Source organism: Hyaena hyaena, unplaced genomic scaffold (genome assembly GCF_003009895.1).
Source record: "Hyaena hyaena isolate Hyena2069 unplaced genomic scaffold, ASM300989v1 scaffold_29, whole genome shotgun sequence".
NCBI classification, from domain to species: Eukaryota; Metazoa; Chordata; class Mammalia; order Carnivora; family Hyaenidae; genus Hyaena; species Hyaena hyaena.
This window is the reverse complement of record NW_024080661.1, coordinates 4,048,553-4,075,834: the sequence shown is the minus strand read 5'-3', so window position 1 is coordinate 4,075,834 and position 27,282 is coordinate 4,048,553. Positions and strand designations below refer to the sequence as shown.

Sequence of the window (27,282 nt, the reverse complement as noted above, 5' to 3'; positions counted from 1 at the left end):
CACTAGGGAGACATGCCACAGAGGCACCAGGGAGGAACAACGAAACATCCTTCCGTCCTTCCATCAATTAAATCATCGATGACGTTGGTGAGTGCAGTCCTCAAGTTGCCAGGAAGAGTATACAGGATACTACATGTATAAAACCTAGCCCTGTGTCCAGCACATAATAAATAATCGTCAAATAGCAGCTATTACTATTGTCGTCAAAATTTAAGTAATAATGAGAAGGCTGTGAGCTGTGGCTAGGTGTAGGAGAGAGAAATTTCCCGTGGTCCTCTGTTAGTGCTGGACTTCTATAACGTGGCTTCTGTGCTTGGGTCAAAATTCTGTCTGCAGAGATTGCTGCAGGGTAATAATGGGTATGGCATGGCATGGTCAAGCTAGGTTTCGGTGATGTGGAGGTAACCTCCACCCACACCATGCCCAAATTTCCCACTATATATACAACGGAGGTTGGTGCGGGGTGGTGGTGGGGTTCTCACCACAGGCTTCTACAGCAGCAGCAGCAGCAGCAGCAGAGGAGGGAAAGCCTGGGAGAGCCTCACCCAGCAATGAACTGTCTCAGCCCAGAGTTGATCCCCTTCCCTCCTGCTCACAACTCATTGGCCAGGATTAGTCACATGACCTCACCTAACCAGGAAGTTCCAGGAAGTGCAATCCAGCCATGTGTCCCGAGGGGGAGAATCACCTTATGGGTCCTTTTAGTGACATAAAAGCTGAGACCTTCTTTGGGAACAGTTTGGAGGTGCTGTAACTCCAAGGAGCTCCAGAAGCTTGACGTTTATGGAGGACCCTTTAATATAAAGTGGGTATTGCTACATCTTTGCCATTATGTTTCTTTCATAAAAGTGTAGCAGGGGTCATGAAAATGACTTGACTACTTACACTGCGGGGGGGGGGGGGGGGGGGTGTTTGTGTGTGTGTGTGTGTGTGTGAGAGAGAGACCGTTTATGCTTGGATGAGAACACAGTCTCTCTCTCTCTCACACACACACGACTGGAGGCTGAGCCTGTGAAGGCAGCCAGAGGAATGTGTAGATTCCTAGTTTTCCTAAGTAGGAAGTGTCTGCAAGACAGGACTGAGCCCAACTGAGCTCTGCAGCTGGACTTTGCCACCCCGCGCATGCTGTTACTCCCGACTGAGTGAATAACCCAGGTTTCGGAAAATGAACTGGGGGCTCCGATTCCTGGTTCTGAGAGCTCTGGGTAGCGGCTGGGGTTTTCCCAGAGGAATTGGACCTTCCACTGTCAATCATCCTAGGAAGGGGCAATCCCAGCACAGAAAGTGGGGCAGATCGGGAGACACCGGGCAGACATCAGCTGGGGCTCCTGGGATAATAGCCTGGGTCTGTGGGCTCTCAGAGCAGCTGAATAGAGGATCTGCCTCTAGGTTTCGCTGAGTAGTCATTTTCAGCCTCCGGTGAAGTCTTCCAAAGGTCATAGCTTTGAGGACAATGCACAGAAGGACCCAAGCCACAATTTCAGACAAAGAAGGCATGGGCAAAGCAGCCTTGCTCCGTCCTCCCAGACTCTATGAAAGAGTCACCTTAGGAAGTGGAGGGCTTGATCCACTGCTGTGGCCCCTGGAGGCTCGGCACCGAAGGACCCCTGGAGGAATGGCCACAAGACTGGGACTCCAGGTACCCCTGCCCAGAGCCTGCGGAATAGATACTCGGACCTTTCAATCTTTCCAGGGTTGGGTCCCTGGTTCACCCTCTGATCTACTCAACACGGTGCCTAGGGGTGGGGGGTAGGGGGGAACTGCAGCAGAAAAGCAGGTTCGGATCTGAATCCAGCCTCTGGATGAAGGCCGTTGGCTCTCCGCCCTTGCACCCAGCCTCCCTGCTCCATCATCCAGGACTACCTGTTGCAGTACAGCAAAGGAGCTCTCTGCCTCTTCTGGACGCTGCACACTGCCACCACTCCCTCGCCCCTCCCTCCCCAGGGCCAGCACACTGTGCACCAAGAAACCGTTTTGGATGCTAGCCAGTCGACTCAGGTCTTTCCCCGGACCTTAGGTTCTGGATCTCAGTTTGAGGTCCACGACCATCCTTTAGACCAGGACACCACGGAGAACAGAGGCTTGTATGTCCCCCTCCCCACCTGCAAGATCCCTGCACCGGGGTTGATACAGGGTGGGGATGAATAGAGGCCACTGCAGCCCATAAAAACTGGGGGCTATTTACTGGTTGCCGTGAGAAGCCTATATACAAAGAAGGCACAAAGGGGGGGAGGGAGGCCCCCGCTACAGTACCGTGGAAGGGGTTAAGGACTGGAAAAGGGACTCCCAAGAGGCAAGGGTCAGGAGAGGTTCCCTGGGACCAGCCTCACCTTCTAGACTGGGCCTCCGGACTTAGCCCACAGGGGAGGAGGCAGAGCTGGGTTGGCTCTGAGAACGCCAAGGACAGCCAAGAACTCCACTTCCAGGTCCCCTACCCGTGGTCAGTGAGGGCAGAATAACTTCCAGCCCAGGGGGCAGGGCCAGAGCTCCCTCCCTGTTCTACATTCAAGTGTCGCTCTCTCTGTGACCTTGTGTGCGTGTGGGGGGGGGGGGTGGTCTCTCCGGGCCTTCAGAGGCCTGGATGGTAGTGGTGGGTAAGAAGTGGTATCTCCTCTATACTTCCGACATCTCGTTGGCCCGGGACCGTCCCCTCCTCTGCTGAGCGTTCCACTGAGTTCCCAGGGCAGTCCCACAGCAGCGGGCCGAGCCTAGCGGCCTGTCCGTCTTCAGACCGCTTCCCTTGCCAGTGTGGGCTGTGGCCGAGGAGAGAGGCATCACAGAGGCCTGGGAGGGAAAGCCAGCCCGGGGGCCTTCCCTCCAGCTCCCTCTGCTCTTGGGTCTGAGCGCACTGAGTCCTGTAAACGCCACGTGGACAACCTGAGGCAGGCCCCCCACGTTCTCTGGCATGGGAGCCGGGAGCGGCGGCTGGGGGCCTGGCACGCGCTTCCCTGTCAGTAGTTTTAGGCTTAATAGCAGAGTCAATCCAGTGACTGTGGCTGAAGATGGGTCCAGTGTGAATGGGCGGAGGCGTCGCCACAGCGGAGGCATTTTCCTCCTAGCTTCCGTGGAGGCCCTTGGGCTTGGTTTTGGCACAGGCAGGGCCGCCCACGTCCACGTGCTGTCCGTGGTACAAGAGCACAGTCCACAAGCGGTGGGGCCCACGCATGTCCAGGGCCTGGGGGCTGCGGTGGGCTCCCTCCTGTGGGGAGCCCGCGGCCGGATGGCACATATATGTGCTCGAAGAGGTGTGTGTGCTTGAGGCTGCGGGTGCCAGCCAAAGGCAGTGGCCCCTATGGACTCTCAGGGGTATAACTTATGATAAATAGAAGGGGACACTGGGGGAGCGGGGGGGGGGGTCAGGGAGGACGTCAGTAGTATCGGTCCCGACTCTGCCAGCTGGTGACCCAGTGCTTCTTGGTAGGCGCGGTGCTCCCTGGAGGCGGGTAGCGCTCCTCCTCCCGGATCCGCACTGCGTGGTACTTGGGCATGATCCGGTAATAGCGGGTCCGCTTAAAGAAGTCGCACTGCATTGGGGCGGGGGGTGGGGGGTGGAGAAGAGCAAGGGCCTCAGCATCCCGCTCTCCAGGCTGCGGGAAGATGTGCCCAGCCCCTTCCTCCCCCCACCCAGAGGCCCTCGAAGCCAGGACCCCTGACCCAAACACATGCCATCTCCCTGCACTGCAACAGAGAGGGCGAGTTGCCCACCCCAGGCCCCAGAGGAAGGAGGATCTGAAGAGGGCAGAGAGGGGAGGGGAGGCAGATGGAGACAGAGGCGGGTCCCTGAGATAGCCGATGAGATGGCCAGGAGGTGATGTGCCCTGACCACGTTGTTGGGGTGGGGGTGGGGGGTCAGTTTGTCACTGCAAGTTGGGGGGGCTCCAAGGAGGAGAAGGACTAGTTCCCAGGAGAAGGACTCTGCTGGTCCCCTCCTTCTCAGGAGGTGGAAATGGAGGTGCAGACTCGCTCTAGAAGTCTGCCGTGTGGCCTAGAGATGAGGCCTAACCTTGGCCTTGCTCCTTTTCCAGTCCTTAGAAAGCGAAGGGGCATGGGGAGCATGTTATGGCTCCCTCTTGGGACCCTAAGCCTTCAGGGGAGGCAGCGAGAAGACACCTTGAGCTGTCCCAGGTGTGGAGGGAGACCAGCGGCCTGCTTTGAGGGGTGGTGCTGGGGACAGAGTGAAGTGCAGAGAAGGCCCACGGGGAAGAGGAGCAGACAGGACAGAGTCAGAGGCCCCGGCCAGCTGCGAGGCTCAGGGAAGAGGGCCCGGAGGCCGCGTTACCCGGGTGGGCCGGGGGGCAGGGGCTGCCCCCCTCAGTAGTCGTCGGTCAGCCTCTCTGTCTCTGACGGCTGGCTCTTCATCTCCGCCTTCTGCCTCTTAGCTTCATACAGGGCGCGAGTGCGGGCTCGCTTGAAGAAGCCGCACTGCGGAGGGGAGGAGGTGGGGACGGGCCATCAGGGGGAGCTTGGGGGGGGGGTCCTTGCCGGCAGCACTCATGGGCTGGGGCTTAGGGCTGGGGAGCCCGGACGCCTGGGCCCCGGCCCCAGCCCCAACTTGGTGGTGTGGCCGGAAGCCAGAGCTCCTGGCTTCTTCCCCTCTCCAGCCTGTGGGTCCCCCCCCTTAACCAGGCAGGAGCATCCTGGTGAGTGAGGTAAGGATGGGACAGCGGGTGAGACTGGAAGCTGGGGAGAAGGTGGGGATGACATGGGGGAAGGGTGGGGGTGGGGTAGAAGTGAGGAATGGGGTGAAGGGAGGGCTGGTGGGGGGCTGCTGGCAGGAGGTCCCAGAGTGGGAGTCCCGGTGTTGGTCTGGGGTCCGCACCTTCCAGAGCAAGAGGATGATCAGCCCCAGAAGCAGCAGCCCGGCACTCACGGCCACAAGCACCAGCCACAGCTCGATCTCCGCCGGCAGCTCCTCCTCCAGCTCCGAGTCAATGTCCACGGAGAACTGGCGAATGCGAGAAGGGGCTCAGTCCTGTGTCAGCCCCCTGACTGATGCCCCACGCTCACCCAGCCTGCCCCAGACCCCTGCTGTTTGGCCTATGACCAGCAGGGGGCACTCAGGGACCAGAAAAAGCCCCTGCCTGCCCATTGCTGGGGGCAGAGTCCTTCCTCCTCCATCCTCTGGTTTTCCTGAGGTGCAGACCTGTCCTGTGAAGGACCAGCCTCAGATCTGGGAGGCAGTCTGGAATCAGGGTTTGTAATCTGCCCCTCCCGGCTTGAGCACTATCCCCATCTTTGATGAGCTTCGTGTGTGGCCTCGGACAAGTCATTTCACCTCTTTGACTCTCCATTTCATGCTAATAAGGAGATCATCATGCCTACCTCACAGTATAGAATCCGTGGCCAAGAGCATGGGTTCTGGGACTAGACTACCCGGGTTGAAGTCCCAGGTGTGCTATGCATCAGCTGTGTGACCTTGGGACAGTTATTTAAGCTCTCTTTTGTTCATCTGTAAAGTGGAGACTATGGGAATGACACCTACTTCATGGGTTGCTGGGGAAGATTAAATGTGTTTAATATCAGTCAACTGCTTTGATCAATACATGATACCTAACAAGCACTCCACAAATATTTATAAAAAAATAAAGAAGGCAGAGCTTATAGTGCCTTTATATTTCTTTGCCTACAATGGATATATATGCATATTTATATTATAATATAAAATTATATTATAGATACTATAACATGTTATATGATCATACATTATAAAATATTATATTATACAATTATATTGTTATAATTATATATCACATCATATGTAACATTACATATGATATGATATGTTATATAACATAATATAACATACATAGCATATAAATGTTACATAATATATATAAAATTATATTACATAACGTATTTTATATACATTTACATAGAGAAAATTTTTTTCTGACTATACAGATTTCTTTTTTTAAAAAATATTTTTCTTGGGGCCCCTGGGTGGCTCAGTCGGCTAAGGGTCTGACTTTGGCTCAGTCATGATCTTGTGGCTCGTGGGTTTGAGCTCCACATTGGGCTCTGTGCTGACAGCTCAGAGCCTGGAGCCTGCTTTGGATTCTGTCTCCCTCTCTTTCTGCCCCTCCCCTGCTTGCACTCTGTCTCTGTCTCTCTCTCTCAAAAATAAATATTGAAAAAATTTAAATACAGATGATATAAAGAAAACAAAAGGTTCCCAGTAATTTTACTTCCTAGAAATAACCTTCAACATTTTGGTGAATCTCTTTTTGTATATTTTAATGCATATGTTGAACGTACATACTTTTTTCATCCACAGAAATGGGGTCCGTGTGTGCTGCACACACTCTTCTGCAACCTGCTTCGTCTTTCAGTTTTATTATCATTTTTTGATGTCAATTAATAAAGATCAACCTAATCTCTTCTGAGGACTGCACAGTCATTCTATAAAATGTACCACAATTTATTGAACCAATATCCTACCGAAAGACATGTAGACTGTTTCCAATTTCATGCCATTATAAACAATGCTTTAAAATATCCGCCTATATTTATATTCGCCCATTTGTCTTATTAGCTCTTTAAGATATATTATCATGCGCTGGCTCAAAGGAAGTATGCATTTTACACTCTAATAGATATTGACAAATACATTTCCAAAAAGAATCCATCAGTTTATACTCTGACCAAGAGCATTTCCTTCTACCTCATCAGCACAGTCAGCGTGATTCTTTTTAATCTTTTCCAATCTGATAGGAAAAAAATCTTGTTGCTGTTCTTTTTATGTCCTCACTATTGAGGTGACGATTTCTAGTTCACCCTGTGTACACTGCCCATTTATCTTTATGTTGCCTTTACCTTTAGACATTAAAAATTGGGTGCCTGGGTGGCTCGTTGGTTAAGTGTCTGACTTTGGCTCAGGTCATGATCTCATAGTTCATGGGTTCGAGCCCCGCGTCGGGCTCTGTGCTGGCAGCTCAGAGCCTGGAGCCTGCTTCAGATTCTCTGTCTCCCTCTCTCTCTGCCCCTCTGCCCACTCATGCTCTGTCTCTCTCTCTCTCTCAAAAATAAATAAAAACATTTTAAAAATTAAAAATATAGGGGCACCTGGGTGGCTCAGTCGGTTAAGCGTCCAACTTCGGCTCAGGTCATGATCTCACAATTCGTAGATTCGAGCCCCACGTCAGGCTCTGTGCTGACAGCCAGCTCAGAGCCTGGAGCCTGCTTCAGATACTGTATCTCCCTCTCTCTCTGACCCTCCCCTGCTCACACTGTCTCTCTCTGTCACACACAAATAAATAAAAACATTAAAAAATTTTTTTTAATGAATGAGCACTGGGTATTATATGGAAACCAACTTGACAATAAACTATTTGTAAATTAAAAAAATAAATAAATAAAATAAATAAAAAATAAAAAAATTTTTAATGAAAAATGTATATATACCAACTTTGCCATATATGCTATAAACTTTTTAGAAAACAATCTACCATTTGCCCTTTTAGTTTTTTTTATCATCAATTTTTTAAAAATTTCACATGGTCTAATTTGTCCAATATTTCCTTTGTGACTTTGGGGTTTACTAAAATAACTCCCTCTCCCCAAAATGAAAGATTGTTGTTATGCTGTTTTCTCAGTTTTCTTCTGGTACATTAAGTTTTATTTCCCATATTTAAATATTTACTCAACTCAATCATGTTGTCAGTTATCGTGTGCGGTAAGGGTTTGTTTTTACTTTCCAAATGGGTTCTCCCAACACAACTTACTAACCTAACTTCCTCCATGGCTTACAAATGCCATCTGTGTAAGAACATAAATTTCTATTCTGTTCCATTGGTATTTCTGGCCCTTCCTCCACTACCTTAATTTATCTTAGGAAATACACCACCCTCCCTTCATTTCCTGTATGTAGATCCTCCACGTCTCCACTAAATCCTTTTCACAAAAAATTATTAACAGTCTTGTCGTTATTTTTTTTTTCTCCCCGATGTAACTCAGAACTAGACTTGAGAGGGGCGCCTGGGTGGCTTAGTCGGGTAAGCGTCTGACTTTCGCTTAGGTCATGATCTCGCGGTTCGTGGGTTTGAGCCCCGCGTCGCGCTCTGTGCTGACTGCCAGCTCAGAGTCTGGAGCCTATTTCAGAGTCTGTGTCTCCCTCTCTCTCTGACCCTTCCCTGCTGACGCTGTCTCTCTCTCTCTCTCTCTCCTAGAAATAAATAAAAAATATTAAAAAAAAAAAAAAAAAAGAACTAGACTTGAGAAGTTTGTTTTCAAGTCTCCATGGAGATGGTACATCTTCACAGAGAAGCTACGCAGGTCCTATAGGCTCAAGCAAAAGTTCTCAACCCCGGCTGCACACTGGAATCACCAAGAGGTCTTTTATTTATTTATTTTTTATTATTATTAAAAAAAATTTTTTTAACATTTATTTATTTTTGAGAGACAGAGAGTGACAAGAGCACGAGCAGGGGAGGGTCAGAGAGAGAAGGAGACACAGAATCCGAAGCAGGCTCCAGGCTCCGAGCTGTCAGCACAGAGCCCGACATGAGGCTCTAACCCACGAACCGTGAGATCATGACCTGAGCTGAAGTCACACGCTTAACTGACTGAGCCACCCAGGCACCCCCACCGAGGGGTCTTTTAAACATACCAAAATGCGACACCCCCACAGATTTCATGGCTTAGGGGTGCGGTCCAGACCCCAGAGACCCTCCAGAGGATTCCCAGCCAAGATGGAGAACCACATGGCTCACGTATGTGGAAATGCTCTGAGAGGGCACCCTGTGCTCCCCTGCGCTGGCCAGGCGCCGGTGCTCCCTAACACACTCGCTCACTCACCCACACGGTCTTGTTCTCCATGTTGATGGTGGGGATGCTGGTTCGGAGGAACAGGGTAGCATAGCCGCTTACCATGACTCTGTCAAAGTCTTTGTAATCCTGGAAGTTGGGGGTGGGGTGGGGAAGGATGGGTTTAAAGAAGTAGCTGAAGCCCCTCTGAGCCTCCCTCTTCCCCCCCAGGGCACACGCTCCCCCACACACAGCATCTTTAAGACACACCCCAAGGGATCTGAGAGCCAGGCGTCTCCACACACAAATGCATATCACCCATTCATTTATTTTTTTTTAATTTTTTAAATGTTTATTTATTTATTATTAAAAAAAATTGTTAACCTTTATTTTTGAGAGACAGAGAGAGATGGAGCACAAGTGGGGAAGGGGCAGAGAGAGAGGGAGACACAGAATCTGGTGCAGTCTCCAGGCTGTGAGCTGTCAGCACAGAGCCTGACATGGGGCTCTAACTCACAAACCGTAAGATTGTGACCTGAGCTGAAGTTGGATGCTTAACCGTCTGAGCCACCCAGGCACCTCAATGTTTGTTTATTCTTGAGAAGCAGAGAGACAGAGCACAAGCAGGGGAGGGGCAGAGAGAGAGAGAGGGAGACACAGAATCTAAAGCAGGCTCCAGGCTCCAAGTTGTCGGCACAGAGCCCGATGCGGGGCTCGAACCCATGAACTGTAAGCCAAAGTCAGCCGCTTAACGGACTGAGTCACCCTGGCGCTCTTCACCCACTTGTTTCTGCATCAGGTCCTGTGCCAGATGCTGCAGACAGCAGAGACAAGGAAGGTCAAGGTCCGGGTCAGGTCTCTGGGCTAAATCTGGCCCGTCACTTGCTTTTGTAAATAAAATATTTTTGAGACGCAGCCATGCCCATCCGTTTCGATAGTGTTTACGGCAGCTTGTGCTACAGCGGCAGAGCTGAATAGTTACCGCAGACACCATACACCTCACACAAGCTGAAAAGATTTCTAATCTGGTCACTTACAGAAAAATCTGGTCTAGGTGGCATGAGGAGGCCGGTATAAGAGTGCTCCTACTCAGTATCCAGAGTAGAGCGTGACTCCTGGCAGGTGCAGCTTCTGAGAAAGTTCTTGGGTCGGGGAGACTGGCTGGGTGGCTCAGTCGGTCACCGATTTCTGCACCGACAGTGCAGAGCCGGCTTGGGATTTCTGTCTCCCCGTCTCTCTCTGCCCCTCCCCCACACCCTCTCTCTCGAAATAAATAAAGATTAAAAAGAAAGTTCTGTGGGTGTCCAGAGAGGTCGTTTGCAGCTGGAAAAGTCAGAGAAGACCTCACTGGTGGTGAAGCGTCTGGGGACAGCCCAAGGGCCGAAGAGGAGTTTATGCGGGGAGAGGGACAGACACACAACGCAATAGAGGACACACGAGAGAAGGGCATTTTGGCCGGTGACGAACATTAGGTCATGTCCACACACGGACACACGAACTAATGCTGACAGGCACATAGTGGCAGGTGTACAAATTATCATATGTTAAATACAATGCTGCCGCTGACACACACACACACACACACACACGCACACACACAAGGCACACAAATGCACATAAGGCCTTGCTGTGACCCCAGCCTCACCCTCTCCGTGAGGCTCGCCTCACCCTGGAAGGGGGGCAGTGACCTCCGCACCCAGGCACTGACCTCGATGAAGGTGCTGTTCCACACTCGTGCCCGCACTGTCACGTTGGTGATGACCGGGCTATCAGGAATGGGGCACTCCAGCCACACGCAGCGGGTGCGGTCACTATCACATTTCTGAGGTGACAGGGGACAGGAGACGGGCTGGGTCTGCGCATGCTTCATGCTTCGCCCCTCACCTTTGGCTCTTCCCCGCGCTTAGACCCGCCCATGGCTGACCGGAAGGGGTCCTACCTCAGCCTTCCACTCGCGCCCAAACCCTCCCCCCCACTTACACATTTTAAGTCACATTCTTTAGGCCAAGCACAGGTAGTTGCCAGGGGCATAGATAACATGGAATCCGATCCTGTTGTATATAAATGGGGCCCAGCGGCCAACACCCCCTTCTTAGCCCCCTCCCCCACTGAGCCTTTGTTCATGCCAGCTCCTGCTACCGGGGGACACCTCCCAGGGACACCGGGGAACACCGCCTCCTCCTTCTTCACTCAGCTGGTCCTCAACATGCTTCCCAGGCCTGTTCCTTTCTCCCTTCGGGCAGAGGGCACCCTGCACCACCCACATCTCCCTGCCCCGCATTCCTCAGTCTGTCCCCATTCATCAGTCCTAATGTCCAAGACTTTAAGCCGCTATGTCCCCCCAACAGGATGGGGTTCTCAGGAAGCCAGTGTCTCTTCCTTTGGCCCACCGTACTGGCTGCCGCCGAAGGCCACGGAGAGTGGGATAACCACGGAGGTGGGAGAGGAGTCTCCTCCCTCTGACTAGGGGCTCCTCAAGCCACGGGTCACATCATCACCTCATCAGACTGGGGTCTCCTGGTGATCAGCACCCATCAACCTTGCTTCAGGGCCCCCTCGTGCGCACCCACCCTGTGATGGGTGGGGACGCTCCCTTCCAACCTTGCCCTGGCCACTCACCAGTTGGGCCTCAGACTTGGCCTTCTTGGCAGCAGCCAGAGTGACTGGCGGGGGACCCTGGCCTCCTCCTGGGTCCAACTGTCGCCGCCTGCGCTGTGGAGATGGCGGCCTGTCCCCAGGGACCTGAAGAGGGAAGAAGGGGTTGGCTGGGAGGAAGGGGTGGGAGCAGAGTGGGGGGAGAGGACGGAGGGAAGGGGGAGAGGTAGGCTCCTAAAGGGGTATGTGGGGAGGGAGGGCAAGGCATGGGACTCTCTGCCCGGCAGCATGCAAATGAGTTGCAATGCAAATGAGATGTAAATGAAAGATCCCCGATGGTGTCCTGGTGTCCTTACCGACAGAGTGAGATTCAGAGGGTTGACAAGGTCTCCAGGTGGCTGACAGGGCCAGGACCCATTGCCGTGGATGGTGATCTCTGTAGGGTACAGCAGCCACTTGCCATTGATGACTTCGTAGGGCCACTCCAGCCCTAGGACCAGGGTCCCCAGGGCGGCCAGCCCTTCCCCCATTGGGCCCACCTGTGGGCACAAGGGGTGTCATGGCCACTACCTCCTGGGAAATCACCTCCTTCTCACACAGCCTCAACCCTCATACCCTCGGGCCCCAGACCCATCTCCCCCACCCCTTCCCGGCAGTCCCCACCCAGGGTCCCAGCAGCCCCCTTACTTGGAATTCATACTTGAGGGGACTTCCCACGTCCTCCACAGTTTTCATGCCAGACTCGCCCATCACTGTTCCCCCAAAGAAGCTCTGGAGCCGGTGACTCACCCTAAGAGTAAGAAAGATGCTGGAGTCTGAGGGGGCAGGAGGGGCCCTGGCAGAGGGGGTGGGCACCGAGGTAGGTGAACCACAGCTCCTTTAACTTCAGGCAGACCTGAGATATATCCCTGCTTTGCATTTACTAGCTGTGTGCCAGCTATTCCTTAAGCAAGTTATCTGTGCTCTCAGGAAACTGGAAACCTCAGTCTCCACATCCGTAAAATGGCATTCATAACACTTACTATGTCATGGGGCTGTCGTGGGAAGTCAATGAGTATAGAAAACTCCTAGCACATGGGGCACATGGGTGGCTCAGTCGGTTAAGCGTCCGACTTCGGCTCAGGTCATGATCTCATGGTTTGTGGGTTCGAGCCTGGCGCCAGGCTCTGGGCTGACAGCTCAGAGCCTGGAGCCTCTTTGGATTTGGTGTCTCCCTCTCTCTCTGCCTATCTTCTGCTCATGCTCTGTCTCTCTCTCTATCAAACATAAATAATGAAAGCAAAAAAAATTTAAAAAATTCTGAGCACAATGAGCTCTCATGAAACGGCAGGGCTGCACCAACGCCTGAGTCCCAGGGTGGCTGATTTCTCCACTGCTACCTGCCTTCCAAAGGGAATGATGATGATGATGATGATAGTGATTGTTGTGGTTAAAGGAAGGGATAACCCAGGAGAAGCAGAGGCCTGAGGACCCCAGGCCCGAGAGAGCTATGTCCAAGGAGCTTGGGAGCCACACTGAGGACAGGGGGCCCCCAGCACAGGCACAGCAGGCCGGGGAGGGGTGGCACCCACATGCTGAGAGAGGCCTGGAGCGTGTAGTCCACCAGCAAAGTCAGGGTCACGGGCTGCAGGTTGTCCTGGTGACTTGACCTGGGGAGGGAATGCAGGGGGGAAGGGAGATGTGTCAGCTGAGGCTGGGGTTGGAGGAGCGCCCCAAGGCACCTCACCCTTGACACTGACTGGTTTTGCGGTCACTCACGTGGAGAGCTGTAGCTGCATCTGCAGTTCCCTGGTGTGCAGAGTCACTCCGTTGACCTCGAAGGTGATGAGCAGCTCCATCTGCCATGAGGGCCAGTGAGGCAAAGAGGGGCATTCAGGGCCGGCCAGGAGTGATGCCACAGGGGAGAGAGGGGCCGAACGCTATACTCCGGAGTTGGCTCTCTGGCCTCCTTCCCTCGTTGTGAGCAAGGGGTCTCCGCCTGGCCGCCTGAGTCCACTCTTTCACGTCGCTAGCCTCAGCCTGCTTCCCTTCCCCCTTCATGTCAATGGCATCTCCGATGCTTTCAAGCTACAAGACTTAGAGCAAGTTACTGTACTTTCTAAGCCTGTATCTTCTTTCTGTAAAACAGTATCTACCTCCTCAGAAGGTTTTGAGAATTACAGCATAAACAAAGTGCCCACTGTTGGACTCGGCGCCTGGCACACAGTAGGTGCACAGCAGAATCCAGCTCCTCACCTCCAGCTGCTCTAGCTTTGTGTGTAGCTCCCTAGCGGCCCCATGTTTCTTAGTCTCTGGGTCTCTCCTCATGCCCCACCCCTATATCTCCCTGTCTCCTACCCTGGCTCTTTGCTTTAAGCAAGCCTGGCAGGCAGGCAGAAGTATGGTCACGGCGCTCATCAGAGTAGCAGCCTGGGACCCACAGGGCTGGGAAGGCCTGGCCAGCACTCACCCTCTGGTTCCGTTTGAAGGGGTTCCCCAGCTCACAGACGATGGTCTCATTGGCCTGGCACGTCCCAGCCTGAGGCAAGATGACAAATCAGGCCTGGGTGGTCAGAGAAGGGCTTCTCCAGCCCCTTCCCTGTGACGCTGGGTCGGATGCCATTGAGGCTTGAATACCCGGGTTCTCCTAGCATTAGAGACACTGCAAGCACCCGAGGAAGCCCAGCCCATAGGAAGGAGGGTGGGCGCAGGATAAATAAGAGCACATGTAAATGCCGTGCATATAAGGATGCAAATGCTCGGTGGAGCCCTAGTTGGGCTCTTGGCTCCACGGAGGGCACTCACGGGGCGCACTGAGGACAGCAGCAGGGCGGGAGGCACCGCCAGGGTGAGCAGCGCCTCATGGGCGTCTTCCCCAGCCCGCTCCCTGCTCTGGGTGTTGGTCACGTTGATGCTCAGGTGTAGTTTCCGGACGTCTTTGCTGTAGTGCAGCCTGAGGCGGGAAAGGAGACCCGGGTGAGCCCAGAGCCCCGCCCCAGGCCCGCCCCAGATCAACTAGGCCCCGCCCCTCAGGCCCGCTGGTGAGGAAAGCCCCCCCCCCGCCCACACACAGTAAGGCCCCGCCCTCTAGCCTCGGAGAGGAAGACCCGATGAAGGCCAGGTCAGTTAAAGTCCCCTCTTTCCCGGAGGCCCCCTCCCCTCAGATCTCCCCGGGTTCCCTCGGATCGCTGACCCCAAAGGCCCCGCCCCTCGCGTTCGGTTAGCCAACGAAGCCCCGCCCCTCCCTTGGCCAATCCGCGCGGCCTAGAGCGCACCTGCTCAGAGGCTGCCCCAGCTCCGACACGAAGGCCGCCTTCATGTCCAAGTTGCTGTCGCATTTGTTGTCCTGGCCGCACTCTTTCTGGAAGTGAACCTGGGGGCGGCCGGAGGCGTAAGGGCCCAGCACCCAGAGAGCCCTCTCGCTCCACAGCCCTCCGGGGCCCCGCCCTTCCGACCCCGGCCCCGCCCACCTCGGTGTGGTTCTCCAGCGTCTGCGCCTGGTTTAGCACCGGGTACGCGTCCAGGGACCGCAGCCCCAGCCGCGGGCGCTCAGGCATCCGCAGAGGTAGAGAGTAGTTCATGGAAATGATGATGGGACGGAGTTTGTCGCGGACGTTGTCCTGGGGAAGGAGGGTGAGCTGAGCCCAGCGCTGCACTCCCCTTCCGCCCTCCCCCCGGGTGAATCCTCCCACCGCCTTGAACCCTCAGGGACGAGCTGAGGCCCCCTCCACACGGAAGAAGCCCAGTAAGGGTGAACTCCCTCTCTTCCTATCACATTGACCCCCCCTTCCTACCACTCTGATCCACAAGCAAGGTGATGGGATTCCTCCTCCCCAGAGATGAGGGGCTGGTTGCTGAGCTCCCCTTCATCCCGAGGGTCCCCAGGTTGTGCTCTCTCTTTCAACCACCATATCCTAGAGAAGGGCTCAGCTGGTCCCCCACTCACAGGCCTCTTTTTCTCCCAGACACAAACTAAGCCAAGTCTCACACCCCTCACTTTTCTCAGAGGTGATGAGCCCTTTGGCTCCCATTCCAACTCCGAGGGTCTCTCTCTCGCTCGCTCCCCCCCCCCATATGCTGTGCACTGTACCCGCTGAAGACCTATGGCCTTGCAGGCCCCCCTCCCCCACCTCTGTCTCTGGGGAGACTCCAGTCCCTCCCCCCTGCCCTGAGGGGACTCTAGCGGCCTCCTGCAGGGGTCCTGGAGCCAGGTCCCACCCTCAGCCCCTCGCTCACCATCAGCAGCAGTTCCAGCTTCTGACAGCGCATGTCGGGCATGGAGAAGAAGCCGTGGAAGACAGCAGACTGGCTGCGGGCGAAGCGAAGCCTGGGCGGTCGGCGGTCCCGGTCAGCCTCCAGGGTGTAGGCCAGGGCTGGAGGTGGCCAGGGTGGTTAGCAAGTGGCCAGGTAACCACACCCCTCCTCCCTGCCCCCCCCCAACTCACTAATGTTTCGCCTGTAGTTGGGGTTCCCGGCGCTCTGGTTGTAAGCAAAGCACAGCTCCACCTGCACGCTGTTGGGAGGCAGGAGACAGATAGGTGGGACAGCTCACCGTGGGGCCCAGTTATCCAGGCCCTGGCTCTCACCCCTGTACTGGGCAAGGGGGAAACCAGGGCCCTTAGAAGGAAAGGCAGGGACGACACTGGAGAGGTCCACATAGCTGGTTTGGGGTGTCCCTGGTTTCTTTCCCCCCTACACTCCCCTTAGAGCCATGGTAAACAGGGTTAGAGGTCACCAGTTGGGAAACGGAGGCCCTGAGAGCAGAAGGAGTCGCCTGATGTCACCCGTTGGTTGGCGCCCTGCCTGGTCTTGTATAGGACCTGCTGTCCAGATCTCCTCCCACTCACCCCTGATTTCTGCTCTGTGGCCCTCTGCCTTCTGATCTGGGCCTCATTCACACAAAGACCTCGAGGCTGTCACCGTCGTTATTGCCGTCACCATCTTAGCAACTAACACGTTTGGAGCACGCAGGGTGTACAAGGTGCCGTGGGAAGGGCTTTCTGTACATTGCCTCATTTAATTATCACAATCCCGTAAATCGGTTGTTACTATTAACTTTGGTTCATAGGCAACGACTCTGAGGCGCAGAGGGATTAACCACCTGCCCAAGGTGGCTCTCTCTTCTGTCCACCTAAGTGTCTCCCACTCCCCTCCTTCCCTAGGAACTCACTCCCCAGAGCCCACCCCTTCCGCTGCAGTGGGCATAGCTGATTTGTTCAGACAAGGCCGTCCAGAGCTCCCACTCCAAACCACCATGCTCTACTCCCTCCCTCCCCCCCCCATGGGGAATTTGTCTATTACCTCCCGCCAAGAAGTTGGCTTTTTAATGAGGTTGGGTAGGAGGGCCAATGCTTACCCCAGCAACCAACCCTCTAATGGTGGGATATCAGGAGTTGCCAGGGGAGGGGGCTGGGAGCCAGGGTCCCTCCTGGCTTGACGAATGGGCAGATAGAGCAGGAGCTGAGAGTCTCACCAGGAGGTAGCTGTGCAGAGCGCAGGGTCCAGCACAGATGGCCTGGCCACCAAGGTCTTGTGGAGGATGTTGATGACAGGCCGTGCCCTGCAGAGAAAATGCAACAGACATCAGTGCCTCTTGCCTGTCCCCTCCCCCCGCCCAGGCCAGGCCCCGGGGCTCAGGCTTGCATGGACCCGGTGCTGAAGGAGGACAGAGACAGGCTCCATGCAGACGGGGTTGGGGGACAGAAAGGCTCCTGTCTCCCATTGCCCTGGCTTACCGCAGCAGCACAATGCGGTCTGACAGGCTCCCCACTAGCAGGTCCGGGTAGAAGTTCTCATCCACATCCATCCGCCCACTCAGTGAGTAGCCAAAGGAGGCCAAGCCGGGCAGTCCCAGCTCCTCCCCGTGGATCACCTGGTGGGGGGGGGGGCGGGTGCGAGGGGCAGGGGGAAGCGGTGGGGACAGGCTCAGGGTGAGCTCTGGGGAGTGGGGCCCGGGGAGGGACAGGGGGAGGGTGTATGAGGCGAAGGAGGGCTGGACTCCTTTGTCCCTGTCCGTCCATACCTGCTGCGGCTGTCTGAGGAGCCCCTCGGAGCTGCTGTGGTAGATGTACACTTTGCCCAAGCCCTCGAATGGGGCTCCCACGGCAATGTCTGGGGAAGAGAGGGAGGGCAGTTCACCCTGAGTACCATGGGCCCCGTGTCTCCCCAGCCTTGCGCTCCAGGCCGCAGGGTCCAGCATGAAACTGACCTCACCCTGCCAGGCGGGGCTTCAGAACACCGGAGAACAGAGTTCTGTGGCTCGCCATTAAAACTGGGACCACTGTGAGCCCAGCTGCTTCCTTTTATGGGTGGGAAGGTAGGTCTCGGAGAGGCAGATGACTTACCTCAAGTCACACCGCAAGTTAACGTCCCAGGCAGGTCTACACTCCGGATTCCTGCCCACTAGCCTAGTGTGTCTTTTCCCTCATTATGGTACGTTCCGTCTCCCCTACCAGCCTCCCCTTCAGATACCCGGTTCTTCTAGTGACATTTACCAGCAGGGCCACAAAGAGATGTATGTCCCCACTGGTGACTTCGCCATGTAGTTACCAAGCACACTGATATCATTTAATCCTGGCAAGATTGCTGGGGGGAGGTACCGGCATCCCATTTTACAGGTGAGGGAGCCGACTCAGAAAACCCAAGTCCCACAACTAACGAGTAGAAAAGAGGCCAGTTTGAGTCCCTGTCTCTCTAACACAGGGGGCTGGAATTTTAATCACACTATAACCTTTCTTGTTAAATCCTTTAGACTTTAGACTTTTCGGATGCTAATGATGATTTCCACAAATAAGCCCCAAATGTTTTATTATCTTCTTAAAATTTACCAAACTCTTTCTAGTTTGCTGCTTTTGATCTGATAAGGCCTAGGTAACCAGAAAGTGAAGCTTGTTAGAAAAGTACGTAAAGGGGGGCGCCTGGGTGGTTGGGTCGGTTAAGCGGCTGACTTTGGCTTAGGTCGTGATCTCACGGTTTGTGGGTTCGAGCCCCGCGTCGGGCTCTGGGCTGACGGCTCAGAGCCTGGAGCCTGCTTCAGATTCTGTGTCTCCCTCTCTCTCTGTCCCTCCCCTGCTCATGCTCTGTCTCTCTATATATCAAAAATAAATGAAACAAAACAAATTTAAAAAAAAAAGAGAGAGAAGTATGTAAAGGAGAAGTAAGTAGGTCCTGAGTAGAAACCAGACAACTCTTCTACCAGTAAATGCATAGGCTTTGCTAACCGAACTTTCTAGCACCTATGTTGGCTCTTTAGAGGCTCCTCTGCATTCATTTCGGTTCTCAGGTATGTTCTGGGAAATCGAGGTGGTCAGAAAAAGCAGTTTCCAGATAAGCCAGGGGCTCTCATAGCAACCAGGCTCTTCCTTAATCCGTCCCCTTTCCTTGACACCCTGGGTCTCGTTGATCCCTAAGTCCTGTCGAGCACTGGACACCCTCTATATCTGGGTTCCCATTTTGTCCCAGCCCTTACCAGCCCACACTTAATGGACTACATTCTTGATCTTAACACCCCCAGTCTTGCTCTCCCCCATCCATCCCGTATCACCCTCTAGAATCATCTTTCAAGGTACCAAGCCATCAAATCACATCCCTGCCTGGAAACCTTGCCTGGATGCCCCTCAGCCATTACCCCATGTAAAGCCCCAGTTCCTCTGCCTGGCTCTCACAGTGCCCACCCGGGTCCACAGGGCCATTCCAGCTTCTTCTCTGACGTGAACACCCCACATCCACTCAATTTGGGCAGAGGGGGCAAGTATCCCACGCTCACATTGTGCCCCTTCTGTTCCCCTCCACTGTGCACACTCGGCCCAGCCTCAGACGCCCAGTGGTACATCCACTCCCCCAGCTCTGGCAAGCCCTAGAGCTTGCCTCTGGAGGCTTCCTCCGCATGGCCTCGCTCTACGACTGCTGTGAGCTCCCTGGCCTGGGCCCCAGGCTCCTCTTCAGGCCCTGCGAAGCCTGGTATGCGGCTGGCACTCAGTGGGTGTGCTGGAGCAGGAGTGCTGGCTCATACCCTGGAATCCGTCCTGGTTGATGTCACCAATGCTGGCCACGGAGAAGCCAAAGGCAGAGCGACCGGGGCCGTGAAGAAGGAGGGAGGGGTGGGCAGGGAAGGAGGTGCCTGCCTGGTTCATGAAGACATAGACGGCACCTCCTACCTCTTCTTTCCGCTCAAAGTAGTAGGGGGCACCCACCAGGAGGTCCTGCCACCTACACAGGAGAGAAGGGGGGGAAGTAGGAGTGTGGGGTCAGCCTCCAACATACAACAGAATTCTTGTTTAGCAGGTACAATTGTGCCAGGGCTACACTGATGGCATCTCTGATCATGAGAAGGACATGGAAAGGCCAATATGACCCGTCTGAGAAGAAATACGTGTCATGGGGAAGCCATGGAGGCCCAGATCACACCCAAACCACCCACATCCACTAGAAGCATAAAATGACAAAAGGAGACGTGGCTGTCATGCAATTGACATGTAAACAAACACCCGTCATCTCTAATTGCAGGTCAAGACGCAAATTTGACTTGCAAATCCCTGTAAACAGCAGGCAGACAAACGAACAATCGCAAGCCTCCACTTCTCTGGCCTGGCTCGCTCAAGCCTGCCCCCCTCACCATTCGCCCTGGCCCCAGAAAGTGGCCCCGGATTCTCACCCATCATTGTTCAGGTCTGCCAGGGCAATGGCGCTGCCGAAGTAGGCGCCCACCTGCGTGCCCTCCAGCACCTGCCTCCTCCGAAGGTCCCCACCTGCCTCCTGGCTCAGCAAGAAGACAGCACCCATATGTCGGTGCCGCGGGGCGCCTGTCACAATCGTGATGTCCTTGGCGTGCAGGACAGAGCTGCCCACCTGCACAGTGTACCCTGGGGCAAGGGGAAGGCAGTCAATCAAGGCTCAGTACACTTTGTCCCCTTCTGCTCTGGATCCAGCCCACCCAAATCCCCAGCAAGGCTGCGGGTGTTAAGATTGAGAATGTAGTCTATCAAGTGTGGGCTGGTAAGGGCTGGGACAAAATGGGAACCCAGATATAGAGGGTGTCCAGTGCTCGACAGGACTTAGGGATCAACGAGACCCAGGGTGTCAAGGAAAGGGGACGGATTAAGGAAGAGCCTTATGTCTTCTATTCCTCTATCCCAAGTTGGGAAAGAAAGTGGACCCTGGACGCCCAGCTTCCAATCCCGTCCACGCACTGGACTATGGCTTCCATGAAGGTAGGGACCTTGCATCTTGGGGGGCCCAGAACAGGCCCGGTATACAGGTGGTGCTCAATAGGTGTGTGCTAGTTGAACTTAAACGCCACTAGTCACACCTGCACCGTGGCTTCCCTCTTCTACCAAGCACTGAGGTGAGAGGCCAGCAGGCTAGGAACTGAGCCCCCTTCTTCCTCCGCCACCCAATAAGCCACCACAGCTGGACTCACCAATATAGAGGTTTCCTTGGTCCTCTGGGTCCTTGTAACTATACTCGGATAAATCCCAGTCCTTCCGCTGAATCATGTAGCTGTTTCCTTCACAAGTTTCCGGGAGGGGGAGGGGAGGAGTTCAGATCACTACTCTCTTCATCCTCCACGTCTGGGTCCCCTGCCACACCCCCCACCCCCACAAGGACAGTAATAACCCCTTTTATTTGTGAGTGCTTTGCCATTGGCAAAACACGCCCTCTTTATCTTCATAATTCTGTGAAGTAGAATGATGAGGCCCGTTTTACAGATGAGAAAAGCAAGGCTCAGGGGTGGGGAGCAGTTGTAGAGACACGGCTAGAAGCTGGTCATCCAGGCTCCTGGACTCTAGGTGACATTTCCCTCACTCTAGACGTCGAGGCTAGACTCCACCCTATGATCTCCTGGTTCTGCCCCCAAACTCGGGCTGCCTACCCGTCCCCCGCTCCGTGGGGTTGCTGTTAGAGAGTGGCCACTGCCCTACTGAGGTTCTAAAGGACCAGGGGGCAGGGGAGGCAAGACCAGAGGACTGAGCAGGGGCCTCAGTTTCAGGTGGGTCAAGCTACAAATACGCCCTGGGCTACCTGTTGGTCAAGAGGAAGGGATTCAGGGCTCTCTCTGCCAGTTGATTCTACAATAACAAGGATGCAGTAAGGAGAGAAGGCTCACTGTGGCTACATGTGGGGTGGACAGAGGCAGACATGGAGGGGACGGGAGCCCTCAGACGCCTGAGCAGCAGTGGGGGGCACAGCAGTTATAAACATGGCTCTTGGTACAAAGAAATACTCTATAGGCCCCCAAAGGATTGCCTGATATGTACCAATGTGAAAAGGTGCCCACAGCTTATTGGCAAGTGGAAAAAGAAAGCAGAAGAGCATGTGGGTTTTTTTGTTAATGTTTATTTATTTTTGAGAGAGAGAGAGAGAGAGGCAGAGCATGAGTTAGGGGCAGAGAGAGGGAGACACAGAATCTGAAGCAGGCTCCAGGCTCCAAGCTGTCAGCACAGAGCCCGATGCGGGGCTCGAACTCACAGACTGAGAGATCATGCCCTGAGCTGAAGTCGGACGCTTAACCGACTGAGCCACCCAGATGCCCCCAGAAGAGCATGTTTAGTGTGATTCTGTTTGAGTGTGTGTTTTTAAAAGATATCTGTATATCCTGGGGTGCCTGGGTGGCTCAGTCAGTTAAGCGTCCAACTTCAGCTCAGGGCATGATCTCACGGTTGGGTTCGAGCCCCACGTCAGGCTCTGCGCTGACAGCTCGGAGCCTGGAGCCTGCTTCGGATTCTGGGTCTCCCTCTCTTTCTGACCCTCCCCTGCTCACGCTGTCTCTCTCTTTCTCAGAAATGTATAAAACATTTTTTAAAAATCCTAAAATAAGTCGGCAGTTCTACAAGACAGTAATCTGCACAGTGACACAGGACGAGAGAAGCGGGTGGGAGAGGAGGGACACTTTTACTCTTTGTTTTGCCAAATCCTACCGCACCAGTCAGTAGTTGTACCAGGAGCATGTTTTATTGTTTTAATAAGGTTTTAAATGCTTGAAGTAGAGTCTGATGGATCTGCATGTTTCATCACTTACTGATGACCCTGGGCCATTTACTTTACTTCTCGGAGGCTCAGTTTTCCGTAAAATGAGTATAATGATACCTGCTTTATAAGAATATTCTAGGATAAATTAACATAAGATGTGTAAAGCCTGTGGCACAAGTAAGCACTTTAAAATAGCAGAGGTATGAGGCGCCTGGGTGGCTCAGTGGGTTGGGCGTCCGACTTTGGCTCAGGTCATGATTTCACGGTTCGTGGCTTTGAGCCCCACATCGGGCTCTGTGCTAACAGCTCAGAGCCTGTTTCGGATTCTGTGTCTCCCTCCCTCTCTCTGCCCCTCCCCTGCTCATGCTCTGTTGCTCTCTGTCTCAAAAATAAATAAATAAATATTTTAAAAAATTTATTTTAAATAGCAGATGTGCTGGTGGTTGCCAATATGGGCAAAGGGCTCTCTTCTGCCCTCTAGTGGGGAGGGTCTGGGCTGGCTGTCCCCGGGACTAGCTTGGGCATGGGTGCTCCACCCTCCTCCCTCCCCCACGGTCCCTACCTTTCCAGTTATAGGCACCCGGTGCGCCGAAGTACACGGTGTTCTTTGTGAAGCCGCCACTGGTGCCCAACTGGCACATACCCGTCTCCAGGTAGTCTGTGTTGCTGTTACACATCTCATTGTGGTAGGTTTGCCAGTCATCTGTGCGGTCCAGCTGAAGGTCATTGCCCCGCACGTAGCACTTGCCCACCATGCGTCGCTGGTCCTCTGACCCTGACCACAGCACCTGGGTGTAGCGGTGGGCGCAGACCTGGGGACACACACAGCCTGAGCCCATAGCGGGAACTGAAGACCAGCCGTCTCCTTGGCCCTGTGTGCCTCTGGCTTTGCTGGAGAAGACTTAGAAGAGGTCCCCTGGCTTTTTTTTCCTTCCCACCGAGACGCCTGGGCCTGTGTCTCCTTTCCGGAGATTTGGAAATCTGCTTTGAAGGTTGGGAACACATTTTGGGAGGCCGGGAGGTCCCAGGTTTGAGAGTGGCTTACAGATCTTGGCAAAAGGAAAAGGGAATGTGCGATCCAGGATTAAGGGACTGACTTCTCTGCTCTGCCCTCCTAATGGAAGAGCCCTTGTTAAAATAATAATAACAATAATAGCGACAACACCAGTAATCATAGCAGCTAGCACCTGCTGAGTGCTTACTATACGCCAGACATTAAGTCTAAGCTCTTCACATATTAACTCCACTACGCCTCCTAATACCCCTACCAAGTAGGGACAATTTCCACCCCCATTTTACATAAGGAAACTGAAGCACAGAGAGCTAATTCTCTAACTAAGCTCTCACATCCAGACAGAAGCAGAGAATAGTCAAACCAAGGCTGTCAGGCTCCTGAGTCGGAGCTCCTAAGCACTGGGCTAGGCTGCTCTGCCCCTCTCCTGCCCTCTCCCGGCACGCTAGAGGTGCTCGACAAATAGTTTTGGGGCACATCGATGAGAAGAGGGTGTTTATAAAACAGCCAGGGGTCAGGTGAAATCCAGAACTAGGCCTGGGTCTCGTGTGCTTGCTCTCTGTGTCTCCTTGCAGCTGTGGGCTCCAGGAGCCGCAGGCCTGAGTCACTGAGAGGCTTCCAGGGCTGGCAGGGAACACAGCACACAGTAGGTGCTCACTAAACATTTGTCGCATGAACAGATGGGTCAGCAAACAACTGTCGAAGGGACCGGGATCTAGGACTGCCTTAAATGGAATCCCAGACCCCACCGTCTGTAACACAGTTCTAAAACAGCGTTTCATAATCAACAAAACTAATAGGCAACTGACAGAATGGGAGAAGATCGTTGCAAACGACATATCGGATAAAGGGCTAATATTCAGAATCTTTTAGGAACTCACCAAACTCCACACCCGAAAAACTAATAATCCAGTGAAGAAATGGGCAGAAGATACGAACAGACACTTCTCCAAAGAGGACACCCAGATGGCCGACAGACACACGAAACGATGCTGAGCGTCCCTCCTCATCAGGGAAATACAAATCAAAACCCCACTGAGATACCACCTCACGCCAGTCAGAATGGCTAAAATGAACAAATCGGGAGACTACAGATGCTAGTGAGAATGTGGAGAAACGGGCACCCTCCTACACTGCTGGTGGGAATGTAAACTGGTGCAGCCCCTCTGGAAAACAGTGTGGCGGTTCCTCAGGAAACTAACAATAGAACTCCCCTATGACCCAGCAATAGCATTGCTAGGAATTTACCCAAGGGATCCAGAAATGCTGATGCATAGGAGCACATGTACCCCAATGTTCATAGCAGCACTCTCAACAATAGCCGAAACATGGAAAGAGCCTAAGTGTCCATCAACGGATGAATGGCTCAAGAAGATGTGGTTTATCTAGACAATGGAATACTACATGGCGATGAAAAAGAATGAAATCTGGCCATGTGTAGCAACGTGGATGGAACTCGAGGGTGTTATGCTGGGCGAAATAAGTCAGGCAGAGAAGGACAGATACCATCCATATGTTTTCACTCATATGTGGAACAGGAGAAACTTAACAGAGAACCATGGGGGAGGGGAAGGGGAAAGAATAGTTAAGGAGAGGGAGGGAGGCAAACAATGAGAGACTCCTAAATACTGAGAACAAACTGAGGGCTGATGGGGGTGGGGGAGAAGGGAAGGGGGGTGATGGGCATGGAGGAGGGCACTTGTGGGGATGAGCACTTGGGTGTTATAGGGAAACCAACCTGACAATTAACTATAATAAAAATATAAATAAAACAAATAAAACGGCGTTCAGTTTTAACCTCTGGCATTTGATGCAAACCTGGAGCCTAAAACAGTGCTCCAAGGTAACAGAAATTGCAACAGGGATGACTACAGGGGTGGCAACTGGTTGGAAGGGGACATGCTGTCTGGAGTGATGTACACATTTCTTTAATGCGTATCCGTGACACAGGGGTTGAATGTGTCAAGACTCCCTAAAAGGTAAAATCTGTACATTTCACCGTCTGTAAGTTTCACATCAATTTTGAAAAGTGAAAAAAAGAATGGTCTATCTGGGATTCAGAAATTGAGACCCCCCCCCCCCAGGGGCCGACGCTGAAGAATGCAGCCAGGAAGTGGCCAGTGACAGCAGGGAGTGGCCCCCGAACCCCAGCCGGGTGAGCTGGGGTCATCAGGGTTGTGCCTCTTCCGCCAGCAGCCTGTCAGGAAGGAGCGGGCCCAGGCAATACTGCCCCAGGCCTCCTCTGCCCTTTCCTCCTCACAGTTCCCTCAGCTCGTTCCCACGAAGGGTGAGCACCCCGGGAGGGGGTGGCGGTGGGGATGGGGGGGGAGAGGAAGTGGGTGATTCAGACAGGACCCAGGCCATGCCAGGCCCTAAGAATGTGCCAGCACTCCTCCCCCCCCAACCCCCCACATAAGTGCAGGATCGAGGGGACACGCAGGCCAATGGAGACACAGAGGCATGGAAATGGACATCTGCAAGGTCCCAGCTCACACACCTCTCCTGCCCTCTGCTTCCCTCCCCAGCTCCTGGGAAATGAAGGAGAGAGTTGGGGGGGGTGCTGACAGTGAGTACCCACTTACCAGGACTCTGCCCGCAGGGCCCTGGCTGGCCACGGTCACCCCGAGCCACATGTCCTCAATAATATGATGGTCAGGGTCACCTGTGGGCATGGTGGGGGGATCATGAGCCGGGGCACCCATCCTCCCTGTGTGTAGAGCCTCTGAGGGCAGGGGCCGGTCTTCCTGACCCTCTACTCCTGCAGGCAACCCCCCCCCCTGCCAGTGCCCCTCTCCAGCCCACCATTAATGTCAGCTCCACAAGCCCAATGTGGCCCCCTCTCCTCTAAGAGCTCCCTCCTCCCAGCTGGACAACAAGGGACTAGGAACTTCCCAGGGAAGCCTGAGAGCTCCCCCGGTCATTCTCTCTGTGCTACGCCCCCCCCAAACTCCTGACCCAGCGCTGATCCCTGGAGCCTTCCCCTCACTTTTCTCGGAGATATCCATCCGCGCACAGTCATTCTTGTAGGCAGTGAGTGGGCACAGGTACACAGCACCGGTCCGGTTGGTATAGCCATCAGGCACGGCGAGGTCCCGGGGAGCACCAGCCAGGAGCCTGGGGAGCAAGGAGGTTGGCAGAGCGGAGCTCAGACTCCCCAAAGCCTGATTCAAACAACTCCCTGTTCACCATGTTTCCCGGGCATCTGCTGTGTCCCAGGTGCCAGGCTGTGTGCCAGGATCTGGGGTCAGGAGAGGAATGGATCCTGGCCCCTGCCCTCCAGGAGAGCCCAGTGCAGGGTGGGGGTGGGGGGGCACTGGGGAGGAAAGCGGGGGAGGGGAAAGCTACCCAGATCCAGTGTGGGGAGCAGTCAGGGAGGCACACAGAAGAGGGGAGCCCAGCCTGAGCTGATGATGACGAGGACTCACCAGGAGAAAGGGAGGAAGGGCACTTCAGGCAAAGGTGTGACATGTATGAAGGCCAGGAAGTATGAGCAAGCAGGGTGACTCAGGATCCACAAGGCCCCCAGTACAGCGGGCCGGCGGGGGGGGGGGGTGCGGCAGGGAGGGCACACTGGAGGGCAGGGTGGAAAGGGCAGCCACAGAGGGATTTTCTAAGCAAGGGAGTGACAGGAGCAGATCTGGGTTTTGGGAGGAATGTGTGGCATCTGAGTGACACGGTTGGATCTGGATTCTGGAAGGAATGCTTTGCCTTCTGAGGTGAAGGTAGACCGGAAGAAAGACTGGAGGAATCCTGGCACAGGTCAACTTCTGGGGGGAGGGGGGCTGAGGGGAGACAGTGTGAGGGGTGGGGTGGCTGCTGGAGGCCTGGGTCCTTCCCCTCTAAACTATGTGAGGACTTCGGTCTAGGGGCCAGCACGGAAGAAGACGAGCTGGAGGTCATGAGTGAATTCAGTGAGTGTCCCCTAAACCAGAGTCAGGGAAGCTGGGTCAGCAGGGCCCTGAAGTGACCTGGGTGATGTCTACTCT

At 54.1% G+C, this 27,282-nt stretch overlaps 1 protein-coding gene across 2 annotated transcripts in view; it reads right to left on the bottom strand.

The window, feature by feature from the left end:
- Nucleotides 1-2,161: 2,161 nt before the first annotated feature.
- ITGA3 (integrin subunit alpha 3) overlaps nt 2,162-27,282 on the bottom strand; it is a 34,017-nt gene continuing 8,896 nt past the window's right edge. Inside the window, exons 3-27 of one of the 2 annotated variants that reach the window (XM_039227721.1) lie at nt 26,283-26,410; nt 25,879-25,958; nt 22,847-23,096; nt 20,735-20,821; nt 19,970-20,177; nt 19,328-19,524; nt 17,339-17,427; nt 17,052-17,188; nt 16,790-16,876; nt 15,762-15,829; nt 15,553-15,689; nt 14,787-14,936; nt 14,592-14,689; nt 14,122-14,269; nt 13,787-13,855; nt 13,096-13,175; nt 12,909-12,986; nt 12,025-12,127; nt 11,694-11,876; nt 11,362-11,484; nt 10,451-10,564; nt 8,794-8,892; nt 4,820-4,945; nt 4,280-4,422; nt 2,162-3,524 (exon numbers count right to left, since the gene is read on the bottom strand). In XM_039227721.1, coding sequence (XP_039083652.1) covers nt 4,312-4,422; nt 4,820-4,945; nt 8,794-8,892; nt 10,451-10,564; nt 11,362-11,484; nt 11,694-11,876; nt 12,025-12,127; nt 12,909-12,986; nt 13,096-13,175; nt 13,787-13,855; nt 14,122-14,269; nt 14,592-14,689; nt 14,787-14,936; nt 15,553-15,689; nt 15,762-15,829; nt 16,790-16,876; nt 17,052-17,188; nt 17,339-17,427; nt 19,328-19,524; nt 19,970-20,177; nt 20,735-20,821; nt 22,847-23,096; nt 25,879-25,958; nt 26,283-26,410 — 2,950 coding nt within the window. In that variant the 3' untranslated portion in view covers nt 2,162-3,524; nt 4,280-4,311. The remainder of the gene's footprint in view (nt 3,525-4,279; nt 4,423-4,819; nt 4,946-8,793; nt 8,893-10,450; nt 10,565-11,361; nt 11,485-11,693; nt 11,877-12,024; nt 12,128-12,908; nt 12,987-13,095; nt 13,176-13,786; nt 13,856-14,121; nt 14,270-14,591; nt 14,690-14,786; nt 14,937-15,552; nt 15,690-15,761; nt 15,830-16,789; nt 16,877-17,051; nt 17,189-17,338; nt 17,428-19,327; nt 19,525-19,969; nt 20,178-20,734; nt 20,822-22,846; nt 23,097-25,878; nt 25,959-26,282; nt 26,411-27,282) is intronic. The other variant, XM_039227722.1, reaches the window with a different exon arrangement.